The sequence below is a fragment of the Chiloscyllium plagiosum genome, chromosome 16 (genome assembly GCF_004010195.1).
Source record: "Chiloscyllium plagiosum isolate BGI_BamShark_2017 chromosome 16, ASM401019v2, whole genome shotgun sequence".
In the NCBI taxonomy this organism is placed as follows: Eukaryota; Metazoa; Chordata; class Chondrichthyes; order Orectolobiformes; family Hemiscylliidae; genus Chiloscyllium; species Chiloscyllium plagiosum.
The window spans coordinates 7,505,576-7,525,108 of record NC_057725.1 but is presented as its reverse complement, the minus strand read 5'-3'; the positions used below and the strand labels follow the sequence as shown (position 1 = coordinate 7,525,108).

At 42.6% G+C, this 19,533-nt stretch overlaps 1 protein-coding gene across 8 annotated transcripts in view; it reads right to left on the bottom strand.

Moving 5' to 3' along the window:
- ano5a (anoctamin 5a) overlaps positions 1-19,533 on the bottom strand; it is a 201,600-nt gene that overhangs the window by 34,506 nt on the left and 147,561 nt on the right. For all 8 annotated transcript variants that reach the window (XR_006313884.1, XM_043705403.1, XM_043705405.1 and 5 more), the window contains 6 exons: positions 17,510-17,625; positions 10,720-10,854; positions 8,436-8,538; positions 7,028-7,088; positions 6,648-6,799; positions 2,574-2,648 (listed from right to left, as the gene is read on the bottom strand). Coding sequence is in view for 7 of the 8 variants with exons in the window: in XM_043705403.1 (XP_043561338.1) it covers positions 2,574-2,648; positions 6,648-6,799; positions 7,028-7,088; positions 8,436-8,538; positions 10,720-10,854; positions 17,510-17,625 (642 nt within the window). In the remaining variant the exon portion in view is untranslated. The remainder of the gene's footprint in view (positions 1-2,573; positions 2,649-6,647; positions 6,800-7,027; positions 7,089-8,435; positions 8,539-10,719; positions 10,855-17,509; positions 17,626-19,533) is intronic.

Sequence of the window (19,533 nt, the reverse complement as noted above, 5' to 3'; positions counted from 1 at the left end):
ATCACATCAACCACTTTACCCTCATCCACCTGTTTGGTCACCTTCTCAAAGAACTCAATAAGATTTGTGAGGCATGACCAACCCTTCACAAAACTGTGTTGACTATCCCTAATCAAATTATTTCTTTCCAGATGATTATAAGTCTTATCTCTTACAACCTTTTACAACACTTTACCCACAACTGAAGCAATGCTCACTGGTCTAACATTACCAGGATTGTCTCTACTCCCTTTCTTGAACAAGGGGAAAGCGTTTGCTGTTCTCCAGTCTTCTAGTACTATTCCTGTAGACAATGACGACAAAGATCAAAGCCAAAGGCTCTGCAATCTCCTCCCTTCCCAGAGAATCCTAGGATAAATCCCATCCAGGCCAGGGGACTTATCTATTTTCACACTTTCCAGAATTGCTAACACTTCCTCCTTGTGAACCTCAATCCCATCTAGTCTACCGGCCTGTATCTCAGTATTCTCCTCATCAACATGGTCTTTTCCCAGTGTGAATGCTGATGAAAATTATCCATTTGGCGCTTCTCCTATCTCCTTGGACTCCATGCACAACTTCCCACTGCTATCCTTGATTGGGCCTCATCTTACTCTAGTCATTCTTTTATTCTTGACATACCTATAGAAAGCTTTAGGATTTTCCTTGATCCTATCTGCCAACAACTTTTCATGTCACCTCCTGGCTCTTCTTATTTCCCTCTTTAGGTCTTTCCTGGCTAACTAGTAACTTTAAGTGCCCTAACTGAGCCTTCACATCTCATCCTAACAAAAGCCTTCTTCTTTCTCTTGACAAGACATTCAACTTCTTTAGTAAACCATGGCTCCCTCGCTCGACCACTTTCTCCCTGCCTGACAGGTATATACTTATTTAGGACACGCAGTAGCTGTTCCTTGAATAAGCTCCACATTTCAATTGTGCCTATCCCCTGCTGTTTCCTTCCCCATCCTATGCATCCTAAGTCATGCCTAATTGCATCATAATTGACATTCCCTCAGCAATAATTCTTGACCTATCCCATTCCATCGCTAAAGCAAGCATAATCAAATTGTGGTCACTATCACCAAAGTGCTCACCTACCTCCAAATCTAACACCTGGCCTGGTTCATTACCCAGTATCAAATCCAATGTGGCCTCACCCTTTGTTGGCCTGTCTACATACTGTATCAGGAAACCCTCCTGCATACATTGGACAAAAACTGACTCATCTAAAGTCCTTGCACTGTCATATTTCTAGTCAATATTAGAAAAATTAAAGACCCCATAACAACTATCCTGTTACTCTCACTCCTGGCCAGAATCATCTTTGCTATCCTATCCTCTACATCTCTGGAACTATTCGGAGGTCTATAGAAAACACCCAACAGGGTGACCTCTCCTTTCCTGCTTCTAAACTCAGCCCATACTACCTCAGTAGACGAGTCCTCAAACGTCCTTTCTGCCACCATAATACCGTCCTTGACTAACAATGCAACATATCCCCCTCTTCTACCATCTTCTCTGTTCTTACTGAAACATCTAAATCCCAGAACCTGCAACAACCATTTTTGTCCCTGCTTTATCCATTTCTCCGAAATGGTCACAACATCAAAGTCCCAGAAACCAATCCACGCTGCACCTTCACCCACCTTATTCTGGATATTCCTGGTGTTGACGTAGGCACACTTTAAACCACCTTCTTGCTTGCCGGTACACTCTTGCAACCTTGAAACCTTATTTCTGACCTCACTACTCACAACCTCCTGGACACTGGAACTACAATTTAGGTTCCCATTCCCCTGCTGAATTAGTGTAAACCCTCCCAAAGAACATAAGCAAATTCCCCACCCTCCCAGGATATTGGTGCCCCTCTGGTTCAGGTATAGATCAACCAGTTTGTAGAGGGTCCACTTACCCTAGAATGAGCCCCAAATTATCCAGGTATCTGAAATCCTCCCTCTTGCACCATCCTGGTCATCCTATTCCTTGCCTCACTAGCACATGGTATGGGTAACAAACCAGAGATAACAATGTGTTTGTTCTAGCTCTAAGCTTCCACCTTATCTCCCTCAACCTCTACCTTAAATCCCCAACTCTCTTCCTACCTATGTTGTTGGTTCCTTTGTGAACCACGACTTAGGGCTGCTCCCCTTCCCCCTCAAGGATCCCGAAAACATAATCCAAAACATCATGAACCCTGGCACCTGAGAGGCAACACACCAACCATGAGTCCCTCACGATTCCACGGATCCTCCTATCTGTCCTCCTAACAATGGAATTCTAATCCAATGGCAGTATCACAATGCCACTGCCTGAATGTTGGGCTGGAGTATCAACAGTGGAAAATGCAATCCTAACTTTACCATATTGCTGTTGACATCCCATTTTACCATCACAATACTCTAAAACTGAATTCTAACATCTTTAGCATGAGACAAGCAAGTTAAAATAAGTGGACCCACTGGATTGCGAGGAGTGGTAGAGATGGGAGTATTTCCAATAAAATCAGGGAAACCCAGAACAGAAACTAGAATTTTGAATGTCACGGATATTAACTAGAACCTGGTTTAAAGGACTTTAAAAAAGGTACTCACCCAAAACAAAACCGTAGCTCCAGACACACAAGAGCGTAACGCCTGGTCTGATATCGGGATGTAAGGCTCCGGTTCCTGAAAATAAAAGATTAATATGTGAACATTAGCAATGAATAAACAGCTCATTTTGTAGTATGAACATGCAATGAAGGACACTGAAATCTGTTCTGTATAACCATGGACAAATGAATAAATACAAATGCCTATGCATTTAGAAACCCCTTGATAAGGTTTTGACAAACTGTGGAATGTCAGTGGAAATCAATTTTACAATTAAAGCCTTTTTTTTTAAATCAATATGGGCAAGGAGAATGGAGGAAATAGAAGTCGTAATAGGCTATTCGGCCCCTCTAAGATTCATCAAGATCATGACTGATCTTCGATCTCAAGGGTTTAGATGGAGAGGAATTTGTTAAGTGTGTACAAGAAAATGTTCTGATTCAGTATGTGGATGTACCTATTAGAGAAGGTGCAAAGCTTGACCTACTTTTGGGAAAGAAGTTAAAAATCACACAACACCAGGTTATAGTCCAACAGGTTTAATTGGAAGCACACTAGCTTTCGGAGCGACGCTCCTTCATCAGGTGATTGTGAAATTGGGAATTATAAAAATTGGGAAAGAAGGCAGGGCAGGTGACTAAGGTGTCAGTGGGGGAGCACTTTAGGGTCAGCGACCATAATTCTATTAGTTTTAAAATAGTGATGTGAAAGGATGGACCAGATCTAAAAGTTAAAGTTCTAAATTGGAGGAAGGCCAATTTTGACAGTATTATGCAAGAACTTTCAAAAGCGGTTTGAAAGCCCAGACTTTTCAGAACCTGTGTCTTTATGACCTCCTGGGAAAAAAAACCAAGGACCACACCAAATGGGCGGCACAGTGGCACAGTGATTAGCACTGTTGCCTCACAGCGCCAGGGACTTGGGTTCAATTCCCACCTCGGGTAACTGTCTGTGTGGAGTGTGCACATTCTCCCCGTGTCTGCATGGGTTTCCTCCGGGTGCTCCGGTTTCATGCCACAGTCCAAAGATGTGCAGGTCAGGTGAATTGGCCATGCTAAGTTTCCAAAGGTGTTCGGTGAAGGGGTAAATATAGGGGAATGTGTCTGGGGGATTGCTCTTCGGAGGTCGGTATGGACTTGTTGGGCACTGTAAGTAATCTAATCTAAACATAACCTTGTTAAAGGAGCAGCATCATTACATTTCCCACTTACATCCACAATTATTCTGCTGCATTATCCACAAATTCTTGTTTTTCGGTCCCTGTCATATCCTCTTCAATATGGATGTGCAATCCCTTGATACCCCCATCAGGGTGGGGAAAGAGGGGTGAATGATTGCCAGTTGGACTCTAATTGGCCGTGGTTTTGCCATGAACAATGCTGCTGCCCTCTTCTCTCATACAAGAGGTATGTAGGTTTTCTCTTTTACGTTATTTTTGGGAATTGTCCTGATGAGTGCAAGATGAAAAGCTTCAGCAAAAAATATCTGTTTTTATACAAATTTACATTCTGAAGAAACAATGGCTTAACATTGATGAAGGATGATTTGGGCATGGTGGTGCAGAGCACTGGGATAAGAGGTTATGAGTTACCAGATGAACATTTCTATGAAGTTTCTATTTTGCAATGTGATAGGATTCATTAATGATCTCGCACTGATGGCATTCCATGCTAACAGCAACCATATCCGAATGTTATACTGAGGGAGAGAAATATGGATCTAAGGCTATTCTTTACATTTAAGTGAGGTTAATTATAAAGGGCAAATAAGCAGAGCTGATTAAAGTTTGTGCGAAGATTTGTAGCACGGGTGCTCGTTGTTGTGGTTCTGTTCGCCGAGCTGGAAGTTTTTGTTGCAAACGTTTCGTCCCCTGGCTAGGCAACATCATCAGTGCTTGGGAGCCTCCTGCGAAGCGCTTCTTTGATGTTTCCTCCGGTATTTATAGTGGTCTGTCCCTGCCGCTTCCGGTTGTCAGTTTCAGCTGTCCGCTGTAGTGGTTGGTATATTGGGTCCAGGTCGATGTGTTTGTTGATGGAGTTTGTCGATGAATGCCATGCCTCTAGGAATTCCCTGACTGTTCTCTGTCTGGCTTGCCCTATGATAAGTAGTGTGGTCCCAGTCGAATTCATGTTGCTTGTTGTCTGCATGTGTGGCTACTAAGATAGCTGGTCGTGGCGTTTCGTGGCTAGTTGATGTTCATGTATGCGGATTGCTAGCTGTCTTCCTGTTTGTCCTATATAGTATTTAGTGCAGTCCTTGCATGGGCATCTGTTGATGAAGTTGCGCGGGTATCCGTTTTTGGCGAATACCTTGTATAGGTGTTCCTCTTCTTCTTTTTGCAGTTCTGGTGTACTGCAGTGTGTTGTGGCCCTTTTGAATAGTGTCCTGATGCAGCATCGTTTGTGTGTGTTGGGGTGGTTGCTTTCATAGTTCAGGACTTGGTCTGTGTGTGTGGCTTTCCTGTATACCCTTGTAGTGAATTCTCCGTTCGGTGTTCTCTGTACCAAGGATTAGTGGTGCTGGAAGAGCACAGCAGTTCAGGCAGCATCCAATGGAATCATAGAGTCATACAGCACAGAAACGGATCCCTTGGACCAATTCATCCATGCCGACCAGGTTTCTGAAACTAAACTAGCCCCATTTCCCTGAGTTTGGCCATATCCCTTTAAGCCTTTCCTATTCATGCACCTATCCAAATGTCTTTTAAATGTTGTAATTGTACTCACCTCTACACGTTCTGCAGCAGTTCGTCCCATACATCCACCACCCTCTGTGTGAAAAAGTTAGCACTAAAGTCCCTTCTAAATCTTTCCCCTCTCAGCATAAACCATGCCCTCCAGTTTTAGACTCCCCTACTCTGGGGAAAATATCCTAGCTATTCACTTTATCCATGACCCTCATGATTTTATGAGATCACCCCTCAGCCTCCAATGCTCCAGGGAAAAAAGTCCCAGCCTATCCAGCCTCTCCCGATAACTCAAACCTTCCAGTCTAGGTAGCATCCTAGTGAATCTTTACTGCATTCTTTCTAGTTTAATAAGATCCTTCCTATAACAGGGAGACCAGAATTGTACATCGGACTCCAAAAGTGGCTGGGCAAATTAGACAAAGGATAGGTTAATAGAGATGCACCAGGAGACATTAAGGGAATATTTCAGAATATACAGAAAAGAAGGACTTATAATTCTTATAGGGATCAAAACATTCAGGGAGAAAGAGGGAAGGAATACTGAATTGGATGATCAACCGTGATCATATTGCGTGGTGCAGCAGGCTCGAAGGACTGAACGGCTCACCCTAGCCCCTGTTTTCTATGTTTCTTGTCAACGGCTAAAGTGTTGTTTTAAGACAATGGCTATGCATTTTACACTGCTATACTTCACTTACGTCTGAACAAGTGTGCATAGAAACACTGAGCAGACACATTCCAACAAGAAAGAATAAAGGCAAATTACTATGGATGTTAGAAATCTGAAACAAACAGTTTTGGCTGGAGAAACTCAGCAGGTTGGCAACATCTATGGAAATAGAAACAGAGTTACTGTTTCAGGCCCAGTATGTCTTCTTCTGAACTCAAGCAGTTCTTCTGTCGTGGGTGGCACGGTGGCACAATGGTTAGCATTCCCGCCTTGGGCAACTGTCTGTGTGGAGTTTGCACATTCTCCCTGTGTTTGCGTGGGTTTTCTCCGGGTGCTCTGGTTTCCTCCCACAGTCCAAAAATGTGCAGGTCAGGTGAATTGGCCATACTAACTTGCCCGTAGTGTTAGGTGAAGGGGTAAATGTAGGGGAATGTGTCTGGGTGGGTTGCTCTTTGGAGGGGCAGTGTGGATTTGTTGGGCCGAACGGCCTGTTTCCACACTGTAAGTAATCTAATCTAATCTTCTCTTGACTTGAGAAACTCTTGGACTTTTCAAAGGGCTCTGAAGAGGAAGTCATACTATACTGGAAACATTAACATTGCTTCTCTCTCCACAGATGCTGCCGGTCATCCCGACAGAAGCAGCATTATGCTAGAAGCGCCCACAAGCCAGGAGCTTAAACTGAGCATGTCACATTTTAAGCCACTAACTGTACCTGCGTAACTGGGTTTTTCTTGTAGTGCTTGCACTTTGCCTCATACTCTGGGCGTATCTGAAGTTGTTGCTGCTCCTCTTCAAAGTCCACAAGGTCCCACTCATATTCCAGTTTCGCCTGTCGCCGCTTCCACAGCTCCAGAAAGAGAGTAACTGCTCGAGAAACAAATCAAAGCCAGTTACATAAGCAGCCGCTCGCCCTTCTGAAATCACAATTCTACCAGCTTTTTCAATCCCCATTTATGTACATGAGCCATCTCACTACAGTCAAAGAAGCTATCTTGATAAACTCAAGGCTTTCAGAATTCTCCCTCTGTGGCCATATTCCACAAATTAATTTGATTTCCTATTATCTGACTCAAATAACAGAAAGGCACTCACCCCAGATGCCCATAAAAACTGCAAAAAACAAGGTGGCAGCGTTGTCAAACAGGTGAGAATTCTGTAACAAAATAAAGGGTTGAATATGAGAGAACTTTTATAAGTAAGTTTCAAAATTAGTGCAATATTGACCAAACGGGCTAGGTTACTTTCAGGACCATCAAAAACGCAAAAGTATTCCCACTCAAAAACAGAATAGCTTTTACAAGTTTAAACTCCAGTAATCCCCCTCAAGGGAGCAAGTAAGGCATGAATATGCTTAAGCAGAGCTAAAGTTTGCAGATTGAGGGTGTGTCACGAGTGCACTTAGTCTTGTCAACTTTTGAAAAACGTTTCTTCATGGGAGGTGGGCGTCACTGACCCTCATCAGCCTCTAGAAGGCAGTGGTGAGCCACCTTCTTGAATCTCAGCATCTACCTGATGTTATTTTGACCCAATGTCAGTGAAGGAACAGCGATACAATTCCAAGCCAGGATGATGGGGGGTTTAAACGGGAAGTTTAAGGTGGTTCCCATGTACTTGCTGCCCTTTTCCTTCCAGACGGTAGATTCGGCGAATTGTTGCAATGGGCCTTGAATGCACTGTTGAGGGAAGGTTTAACTTGTTGAGTATGACAATGCCTGGTATTTGTTGAGGAAATGGTTAGGCAAGTGTCTTCTTTTGACATGTTTTCCTCCATTGGAGATTGCTTATACACTCTCATCTACAGAGTTAGCAGCACCAACAGTTCACACATCAAAGAAAATAAAAACCATGGCAATTTTCAACATTCACTGTGGACAGCTAACACAAGGGCCATTTGAACATATAAAACGGCTTACAGATGCAGGAAATATTTTTTAAAATGATAAGGTGTGCTTTTGGTAACTAAGAAAAATGCTGTAGCTACATTCAAATTCTCCAATTTATTTTCAAAACTGTTCAAACCTGTATAACAAAATTAACAAGATTCCTGAATTATCATCTTCAGGTTGACTTGGAGGTGCCAGTGTTGGACTGAGGTGGACCAAGTTAAAAATCACCAGGTATTAGTCCAACAGGTTTATTTGGAAGCACTAGCTTTCGGAGCGCAGTACCTTCATCAGGTGGTTGTGGAGAATAAGATCATGATCACAGAATTTATAGCCGAAGGAGTCCAGTGTGATGGAGATATGACACATTAAACAATTTTAGATAAAATCTTTCATCTTTTAGAACGGGATATGCTGGTTTCTGTTCTTTGATATATAAATCCCAGAACTTAAATTACACTGTAATTAAAAAGTGGTTCCAAATAAACCTGTTGGATTGTAACCTGTGTGTGTTGTGTGATTTTTAACTTCACCTTAGGATTGGAAGAGTTGTGAAGAGCAGAGTTTCCCAGATAGATCCTTTAGAATTGGAGATCCTTCTGCTCAAAGCTACGCACCTTGGTCGATTCACAGGTAGTATTCAGTCTCCAGAAGTCGCAATCATAACACAAGGGACACATGATAATCTTCCCTCCAAGTTCAGCATCACAAATTTCTTCACTAAGGGTGGAAAAAAAAGTGATCAAACTCCACCCATTGGGAATTTAAATTGTAATGCATACTCAATTAAAGAAGTAAATGTAAACCTTCCTTTTAACTTTTCAAACTGTCAGTCATTGCATGCCATTGACTGACCTGGGCTTTCTGCTAACCACATGGACATGGAGGACTGATAGTTTCAAATGTCAACAATTGCAGAAGCATAGCTCAGTCATACAGGTGGCATGGTGGCTCAGTGGTTAGCACTGCTGCCTCACAGTGCCAGTGTCCCAGATTTGATTCCAGTCCTGAGCACTGTCTGTGTGGAGTTTACACATTCTCCCTGTGTACGTGTGGATTTCCTCTGGGTGCTCTGGTTTCCTCCCACATTCCAAAGATGTGCAGGTCAGGTGAATTGGCCACGCTAAATTGTCCACAGTTGTTAGGTGCATTAGTCAGAGGAGGGTGGGTTACTCTTCGGAGGGTCGGTGTGGACTTGTTGGGCTGAAGGGCCTGTTTCCACACTGTAGGGAATCTAATCTTAAGAAGAAGTGGAAGCTAAGAAGTCTAATAATGAGAAGATATATTTTGCTGGAAGGTAAATTTTAAGGTGTTTTTGTACAGTCTCTAAAATGAAGCAAATTGTACACAGTGGCAGGAACTGGGATGAGGAGTTTAATAAGCTTTCCTTTATTTTCTATATCCTCATGTACAATTTTAGCTATTTGTTGCTGAAATTGGGAAAACTTAAGAAGAGTTCCTTGGTTTATTTTTAAGCTTTACAATTTTCAGAAATAGTGTGGGAGGAGCTCATGAAGTTAGTGGAAGAGCTTCCTGCTACATACGCTCGTTTCCATGTCCCTCAAGACTTAACTTGTCTGACTTTGTGTAATTTTAACCAAGTGCTCAACTTTGATCCACATTGTATCAAACAAATGAGACAGCGAAAATCATACCTGTGGTTTTCAAATGGTTAGGCACCTGTAATTGAATACATCAGTCTGATCACTGATCCTTATACGTTACTCAATTGATAAGCTTGTGGAAGGAGCTACCTTATAAAATAAATCCTTCACTTCTTTCAAATTAAGGATTGTTCTGATGCTTGATTCCTTACTTGTTGACATCCCCCAAACCTGGCAATCTCTCCTTACCTTACCGAAGGACTGTTTCTATGTGTTGCTGAGGTCAATGTAAAATGCCCCTTCCGTTCCCCTCCAAATAATTTTGGTTGCCATCTTCCATCAGTGATATCATCCCACTAGCGGTGGGTAGGAGTTGGAGTGGGCAAATGAGGCTTGAGAATTAAAATATCCGCAAGTCATAGCCTGATATTTAATAGTCTGCTAATGTCCCTATTACACCAGTGTAGAATAGAAGTAGAGGCATGGTGGTAATGTCACTGGACTAGCAATCCAGAGCCCTAGGACAATGATGTGGTGGACCTGGGTTCAAATCTCACTTTAGCAGATGGTGAAATTTGAATTCAATAAAATCTAGAATAGAAAGCTGGCTAATTGGTCACTGTTAACTGTTCTAAAAAAATTAATTTTGTCCACTATTATCCCAGAGAGAAGGAAATCTACTGTCCTTATCTGCTCTGGCCTAAACGTGACTCCAGGCCTACAGCTGTCTTATCCCTCATTGCCCAGAGAGAAGTTGAGAAATAAATGAGTCAAGAAGTGTGGTGCTGGAAAAGTACAGCCGGTCAGGCAGCATCCGAGGAGCAGGAGATTCGACATTTCGAGCATAAGCTCTTCATCAGGAATGTGGAGGGCCTCAAGGGGACTGAGAGATAAATGGGACGGGGGTGGGGCTGGGGGAAGGTAGCTGGAAATGCCATAGGTGGATGGAAGGTGGTAAGTGTGGTGCTGGAAAAGTGCTGGGAAATAACTGGCTAGTGATTCACACTCCCTCGACTAATAAAGGAAAAATAAATCAGTGTCTGAGTGAATCTCTTAACCATGTTAGAATGGATATTATTGCTTTTGTCATATTTTGGGGAAATGTCAGGAAGTATACTGCTTTCATGCAGGTTTTTATACTTAACACAGCAAACAAGTTAGGAAATAGCTTGAACTCTGTTTTTAAACGTATTAGGGAGGGGCTCGTACACGTTGAATTACATTCCCTTGTGGGATTACAAAACCAAGTCTCTCCTCCCAATTGATCAAGTGTTATTAAATCAAAATAGACAGTTACCTCCATATGTTTCCATCCTTAGTTATGCAGCCATACAGAAAGCAAATGAAACCAACGGCACCTGCAATCCCCAGCATTTCTGTGTAAAAACCAAGCCAGGCAAAATATATTCCAATCTTCTCTCCATAGTATTTCCTAGAAAGCAGAAACAGAGAAATGAGACCCAATAAAAGTTACAGGTTCTAAAATCTGAGAAATTGATGGACTGTTTTTTTTATTTTGAAATTCATTTGTGGGATGTGGGTATCACTGGCTGGGCCAGGTTAGAATGTTAGAATCCTAGAATCCCTACAGTGTGGAAACAGGCCCTTCGGCCCAACAAGCCCACACTGACCTTCCAAAGAGTAACCCACCCAGACTCATTCCCCTATCCTATATTTACCTCTGACTAATGCACCTAACCTACACATTCCTGAACGCTATGGGCAATTTAGCATGGCCACCTAACCTGCGCATCTTTGGACTGTGGGAGGAAACCGGTGCACCCTGAGGAAATCCACGCAGACACGGGGAGAATGTGCAAACCCCACACAGACAGTTGCCCGAGGCAGGATTCGAACCTGGGTCCCTAGTGCTGTGAGGTAGCAGTGCTAACCACTGAGCCACCGTGCCACCAATACTTGTTGCCCGTCTCTTGTTGCCCCTTGACAAGGTGGCGATGAGCTGCCATCTTGATCCGCTTCAGTCCATGTGCTGTTGATAAATCCACAATGCTTTTACAGAGGGAATCCCAAGACTTTGACCCAGCGAAAGTGAAGGGACAATGATATATTCACCACCCAAGTTCGGGTGGTAAGTGACTTGGAGAGGAACTTGCGGGGGATGGTGTTCCCTATGTATTCGCTGTCCTTATCCTTCTCGGTTCAAGTGGTTGTGGGTTTTGGAAGGAGCTATTTGAGGATCTTTGGTGAATTTCTGCAGTGCATCTTGTAGACAGTCCACACTGCTGCTACTGAGTATCGGTGGTGGGGGGGAGCGAATGTTTGTGGATCTGGCATCAATCAAGCGAGCTGCTTTGACCTGAAAGGTGTCAAGATTCTTGCATGCTGTTGAAACTGCACGCACCCAAGCAAATGGACAGTATTCTCCAATACATTTTGTAGCCTGTGCACACTGCTGCTAATGAGTGTTGATGGTGGTAATGGTGATTTCTCAGAAGTGCACTCTGGGTATAACCAAGCAAAGTTTCCTGCTAATAATGTGAATTTGGAGAACTGCCCTGCTATTAGAGGTTACTTGATAAATTTATGTAAGCTATGCAACTGAGGTTTTAACATTGAATTTAAGCCGGAATCCTATCAAAACATAAAGGGGGTAAACCAGAGAACCATATGCTTGATTTCTTAACGTGCTCTGATGTAGCCCCAATTTTACAAAACAAATATCCTATATATGGTTCTCAACAACTTCTCTTTCAAATGCTCCCACTTCCTTCAGATGAAAGGGGGTAGCCATGGGAATCCACATGGGCCCCAACTACACCTACCTCTTTGTAGGGTATGTGGAACAGTCCATCTTTCGCAGTAACACTGGCACTATTCTCCAGCTTTCTTCTGCTACATCGATGACTGTATGGCACCACCTTGTGCTCCCACGGGTGTTTGAACAGTTCATCAACTTCACTTACCTGACCTCTACCCTGACCTCAAGGTCACCTGGACCACCTCAGACAACTTTCTCCCCTTGCTGGAGCTCTCAGTCTCCATTTCTGGCAAACAACTCAACATGGATATCGACTTCAAACCCACCAACTCCCACAGCTATGTAGACTAACCTCCTCCCATTCCTGGCTCATGGGAAAATGCTATCCCTTACTCCCAATGCCTCTGCCTTATCTGCTCCTAGGAGGAGCAATTCCACGCCAGAACATCTCAGATGACCTCCTATTTCAAGACCGCAATTTCCCCTCCACGTGGTCAATAATGCCCTTCAGTGCATCTCCTCCACTTCTCTCCCCTCTGCCCTTGAACCCCATCCCTCCAATCACAACAAGGAATTAACTCCCTGTCCTCACATCCACTCTACCAACCTCCAGATGCAACACATCATCCTCCGCCATTTCCGCCACCTACAGTAAGACCCCACCACCAGAGATATATTTCCCTCCCCACCTCTATCTTCGTTCCATAGAGATCATTCCCTCTGCGACTCCCTCGTTAGGTCCATGCTCTCCACCAATGCACCCTCCATCCCAGCACCTTCCTTTGCAACCGCAAGAAGTGTAAAACCTGCGTCCTTTTCACCTGTCCATCTTCTGTCCCATCTATCTGCTCTATTCTCCAGCTCCTCGGATGCTTCCTGACCTGCTGTGCTTTTCCAGCAACACACTCTCGACTTTGATCTCCAGCATCTGCAGTCCTCACTTTCTCCAAATATCCTACATATGCCCATTATTTTCAACACAGCAGGTACACATGTTGTGAAAGTTTCTGTTTATATAAAAGAAACCAGCCAAAGAAATAACTCAGTGGAAAATATGGCACTAAAGCAAGTATTAATGGAAAAAATGTTAACATTGGCAAGCTTTTATTTTCAAGCTTGGATTCCTGCAATCTGGCTCTGTTATTTTGTTGAAAAATTATCCTCCCTTTTCTTTAGCTCTAGAATTCTATCTCATAGACAATACAAGCAGGGCTAGGGGTGCACACCAGTACTGCTTCTGCCTGGTATATGTGCTAATCTTCTCAGAATCACACAATGACAGTAGAATGAGACCACTGGCTCCTGTTGTATGCATCAGCTCTCTAAATGAACATTCTAACGGAGTGCTGTCCATTTGCCTTTTTCCCTGTAATCCTGCATGTTATTTGTATTCAAAGCATCATCCAAAACCTTTGCCTCAGCTGAACCTACCTCCACCACTCTTCCAGCACTACATTCCAAACCTGAACCACTTGCTGTGTGAAAATCCTTAGTTCACATCACACTTGCTTCTTTTGCAAATTACTTTAAATCTGTCTGTTTTTGTTCTCAGTTCTTTTACAAATAGAAGTAATATCTCTTTATTTACTATGTCAAGACTCCTCCTGACTTTGAAAATCTCCATTAAGTCTCCTCTTAAGCTTCTCCTCTCTAAGACAAATACTCCCAATTTCGCCAATCTATCTTCCCAATGAATGTTATGGAGCCATTCTTGTAAATCTCTTTGCAAACTCTTTCCAATGTGTTCACATTTGTTCTGAAGTGCATTGTCTAAAACTGTACACAACATTCTAGCTGAGGTCTAACTGGTGTAAGTTCAGCATAACATCCTTGCTCTTGCACTCTGTGCCTTTATTAATAAAGCCTGGGATATTGCGTGCTTTATTAACTGATGTCTTCACTTGTCCTGTTGCCTTCAATAACGAATGCACATATGTTGCCAGATCTCTCTGCTCCTGCACACACTTTAGAATAATATCCTTTATTTTGTACTCGATCTTCACATTCTTTCTACCAAAATGTTTCACCTCACACTTCTCCATATTGAACTTGATCTGCCACCCAGCTGCTCACGTCACTGACTTGTCAATATCCTTTTGAGGTTTTCCACACACTTTATAATTCTTACAGGTTTGTATCCTGAAATGCAAACTTCAGTGGCAGTAATATAAAAGCCTCATTAACTTTGTCACATATAGAAACATAGAAAATAGGAGAAGCAGGCGATTCAGCCCATTGAAACAATTCCAACATTCAACATGATCATGACTATTCATCGGTCTCAGCCTTATAAACCTATACTGCTGCCACAACCCTTGAGATTTTTAGCTTCTATTGATCTATTTCTCACTTAAATATATTCAGTTACTTTACCTCTACAGCTTCCTGTGATAAAGAATTATATAGGTTCACCAGCCTCTGAGAGATGAAACTTCTCTTCAACTTACTCTGAAATGGTTGAGACAAATCCCAAGACCACTATCCCATGTTCTGGACCTCGTGGTCAGGAAAAACGTCATCCCTGATCCAGCCAGCTCTGCTGGAATTTTATACGTTTCAGTGAGACTCCCTCTGATTCTTCTAAACTCCAGTGAATACAGTTGTCTCAATCTCTCCTCGTTCTGGGATTCAGCCTGCTCAACCGCATACTCTCTCCATGGTAAGGACATCTTTTCTTAGGTAAGGAAATCCTCTTGTAATGAAGGTCAATGGGCCATTCGTCTTCCTGACTGCTTGCTGCATGTATACACTTGCTTTGAATGTACAAGGACACCCAGCTCTCTTTGTGCATCTACTACCATTCAAAAAATACTCTGCCATTCCGTTTTTCCCTTCTGAAGTGGAGAACTTCAATTTAGCCATGTTATACTGTTTCTGTCGTGTCTTTGTTCACTCACTCAACTTGTCTAAATCATCCTGAAGCAAATTTACATTCTTCTCACCAATTTCCATCCCATCTAGTTATGAGGCAACTTGGATATTACACTTGATGCCATCATCCAAACCCTTGGTAACATATTGTAAATAGCTAGGACATATGCCCTGATGCTTATAGTACTCTCCTGTTATCACTTTCAATTCCAAAAAAAATGACACATTTATTCCTACTCTCCATTTCCTGCCTGCTATCCAATTTTTAATCTTACCATCGATTCAAATGATGTGATTTTGCACAATAATGTCTTGCCTGTGATTTTGTCAAAAGATTTCTGAAAATCCATATAGACCACATTTACTGATTCTTTTTCATCTATTCTACTCATTATGTTCTCAAAAAAAAAAAAGTCCAGTAGACTTGTCAAACATGATTTGACTTCATTAATCCTGCGTGGAATCCTGCTGGCATTTTCTAAGTGTTGTGTTGTTACATCCTTTATAATAGAGTGCAGCATTCTCCAGACTAGGGATGTTAGGTTAACCGGTCTATGGCTCCCAGTACTGTTCCCTCCCTTATTTTATAAACAGTGAGGGTTACATTTGCAACCCTCCAATCTATCATGTGCAGAATCTACAAAAACTTGGAAGGTGACAACCAATGCATTCACTGCTGGGGAGGAGATGGTCTAGTGGTATTATCGCTGGACTGTTAATCCAGAGATCTAGGTAATGTCCTGGGGACCCAGGTTCAAATTCCACCATGGCAGCTGGTGGAATTTGAATTCAAATTCAATAAACATCTGGAATTAAGAGTCTAATGATAACCGTGAATCCATTGCCAGTTGTCAGAAAAACTCATCTAGTTCACTATTGTCCTGTAAGGAAGGATATTGCCATTCTTAGCTGTTCTGGTCTAGATATGACTCCAGGCCCACAGCAATGTAGTTGACTCTTAACTGCCCTTTTGGCAAGAAATGCTGACCTAGCTAGATTCACCCACATCCCATGAATGAATTAAAAAGAACATTTCTATTGCAACCCCCTGTAGTACTCTGGGCTGTAGATAATCAAGGTCTGGGTGTCATCAGATGTTAGCTCTGTTCATTTATCTAAGACTTTTTGTTTACTAATATTAATTATCTTCAATGTCTCCTTCCAAAGGATTCTTGCTTTTCCAGGACTTTTGGGAAGCTATTTCTGTCAAGTTCTGTGATGGCAGAGTAGAGATAACTTTAACTGATTTGCCATTTCCCTTTACTTTGTATCAATTCTTCAATTTTAAGTTGTAAAGGGCCTACATTTGTCTTCATTTTTTTTTCTTTTTACTAACTTAAAGAAGCTCTTACAGTCCATTTTTATGCTCCTTGCAGGAGAAACATGGGGAAAATTATTGAACAAACAAGAAGGTGTGAATTATTAATAGAAAATGATCAACTTCAGAGTCATCTGTGAACTTGAGATCATGGTTTGCTCAGTACCATGTCATGCTTAGACAGGAGGGAGATGTATAAAGCTGGAGTGTTTCTTAATTATTCTTCTGACTTTTGATCGGACATCACTCAGCAGTCTACCAACTCTGGTCTTCTCACCTTACACTATTCTCTAACAGGTGTCAGCGGCAAACTGGCTGGTAGCTTCCATGGCCTGGAAACAGTTAGAATTGTGTTTCGCAAACATGGGTATAATCTGGGGTTCAGCTGCTAGTATTCTTGCCTCTGAGTCACAACATTCCTGGTTCAAATCCCCTTCCAGGGATTGTGTGCAAATATTAAAGTTGAAGCTTCTGTGCAGGACCAAGGGAGTGCTGCATAGTTGGAAGGTTCACTCTTTAGGATGAGGAGAAAGTGAGGTCTGCAGATGCTGGAGATCAGAGTCAAAAAGTGTGGTGCTGGAAAAGCACAGCCGGTTAGACAGCATCCGAGGAGCAGGAGAGTCGACGTTTCGAGCATAAGCCCTTCATCAATGCTGCCTGACCGGCTGTGCTTTTCAAGCACCACACCTTTTGACTCTTTTGGATGAGTCCAAGGCCTCAAATGCTTGTTGAGGTGGATATAAAGATCCCATGGTACAAGTCTGAAGATGAGCAAGGGAGATATCTCTGGTTTGACCAATATTTATCCCTCAATCCTAAAACAGATTATATGTAAGTATACTATGTACATATTGGCTGTAGTGTTTCCAAAATTCATTACATTTGAAACAATGGACACGTCATCAGTTATAAAGTGCCTTTAGACATTGTGAAGAAATGCAACATAAATACAAGTCTTTCTTTCTTAATTCAGATGGATTAGTAAAGTAAAAGAGCAACTGGTCAGGGCAATGATTTTGGCTGGACAGGAGAGAAGGCATGTGACAGGGAAGGCTCAAGGTCTCCTCTGTGGAACAGAAAGCACATTCCTGCTGACAGTTACCAGTCTGCTCACCTGAAATCTGTCACTTTGGTCTCAAGCCCAACAAAATACAGTCAATCCCATCCAAAGTCTCTAACCTGATGAGGTGCAGGGGCTGCTCCTTATAGAATCGACCAAAGCGTGCCCACTCTTTATATAACGTGTATCGTTCATTCTCACTCTTGGGATCATGAGATTTCTTCCAGTACCTGCACTGTAAAGACAAACATGTGAGTATATGATAATATTGCAATGCTTCAGCGAGATGACGATGAAATGTTTTCAGATATCCATTTACACAAAAGTGGAAATGATCTAGAATGAAATCTGCACAGAGAGTAAGAGCAGGGTAAAGTCCTGAGAAGTTAGCGGCCACTTCCCATTTTTTCTTTGATGTGCATAACAGTTGCAATACAGAAGTGGGCTTATTCTCAACTCTATAGTAATGAAGGTTGCTAGTGGTGGCCTTAACAGCTAGTTAGCTCAGTTGGTTGGACTGTAACGCAGAGTAATACCAACAGTGTAAGTTCCATTCCTGCACCAGCTGAGGTAACCATAAAGGTAACTTCTGAACCTCAACTGCCAGATGTATGGCGACTGTCATGTTAAACTGACCACAAATTATCTCTCTCTGATGAGGAAGGGACCCTGAGCAACCCTCTGGGACTATGTGACTTTATTAATGTTACACTTTTGCTAATCTGAATACTCAAACGTCCAAAACTGTAAGTGTGCCGTAGACAGAGTCAGTGCATCTTGAGATTGTGTCATTGCTATGCGCTTTATTGCCTGCTGCAGTCTGAGGACAGGTAAATGCTTGCATGTCATTAACAATGCACAATTCGCCAAGTCTGAGACATTTACCAGTCAGTGCATTGAGTATGGGAGTGGGAGTCAAGATTAGAGTGGTGCTGGAAAAGCACAGCACAGCATCCGAGGAGCAGGAAAATTGACATTTCAGGCAAAATCAGGAATTTTGCCCGAAACATCATTTTCCTGCTCCTCGGATTCTACCTGACCTGCTGTGCTTTTCCAGCACTACTCTAATCTGAACTCTAATCTCTAGCATCTGCAGTACCCACTTCCGCCTGTAGGTGTTGGGAGGTCATGTTGCAGCTATACAGGACATTGGTTAGGCCACTGCTGGAATATTGCGTGGAATTCTGGTCTCCCTGCTGTAGGAAAGATGTTATTAAACTTGAAAAGGTTCAGAAAAGATTCACAAGGATGTTGCTGGGATTAGATGACTTGAGCTATAGGGAGAGGCTGAACAGGCTGGGGCTGTTTTCCCTGGAGCATTGGAGCTGAGGGCTGACCTTAGAGAGGTTTACAAAATCATGAGACACATGGATAGAGTGAATAGTCAAGTTCTTGTCCCCAGTGTACAGGAGTCCAAAACTAGAGGGCATAAGTTTAAGATAAGAGGGGAAAGATATAAGAGACACCTAAGGGGCAACTTTTTCACGAGGGTGGTGCGTGTATGGAATGAGCTGCCAGAAGAAGTGGTGGAGGCTGGTACAATTACAACATTTAAAAGGCATCTAGATGGGTATACGAATAGGAAGGGTTTGGAGGGATATGGACCAAGTACTGGCAAATGGAATTAGATTAGTTTTGGATACCTGGTCGGAACAGACTAGTTGGACTGAAAGGTCTGTTTCCTTGCCGTACATCTCTATGACTCTATGTATCACTCCCACCATGAGCTGAACAAAAACATACTCTAATGACTGGAGGGGGATAAAATCAGATATCCCTCACTAACTCAGAAACACAAGCTGCTGCAGAAAGATAAATACTGCAGAACAGCAGAGCAGGCACACCTGCCTAACTAACCCAAGGTCACCCAGAAAAGCTGGCGTCACCCCCATACAACCCTGCCCTAGCCCCAGCCCTCCTCACTATGATTTTGAACATATGTGTAGCATGTCATTGTATGCCTTTATAAACATCATCGTGAATACTGTGCAGCTGCATAAATAGGTTAAACCAGTGCTTAAAAAACGTGACAATATGGTACGACATGCCCGGCATTGCGCGTTGTGCTATTTTTAAAGACAACTTCGTAATATTAGTCTAGCTACTCATGCCAAGCTTCCTGAATTGGCAAGCTGCCAATACA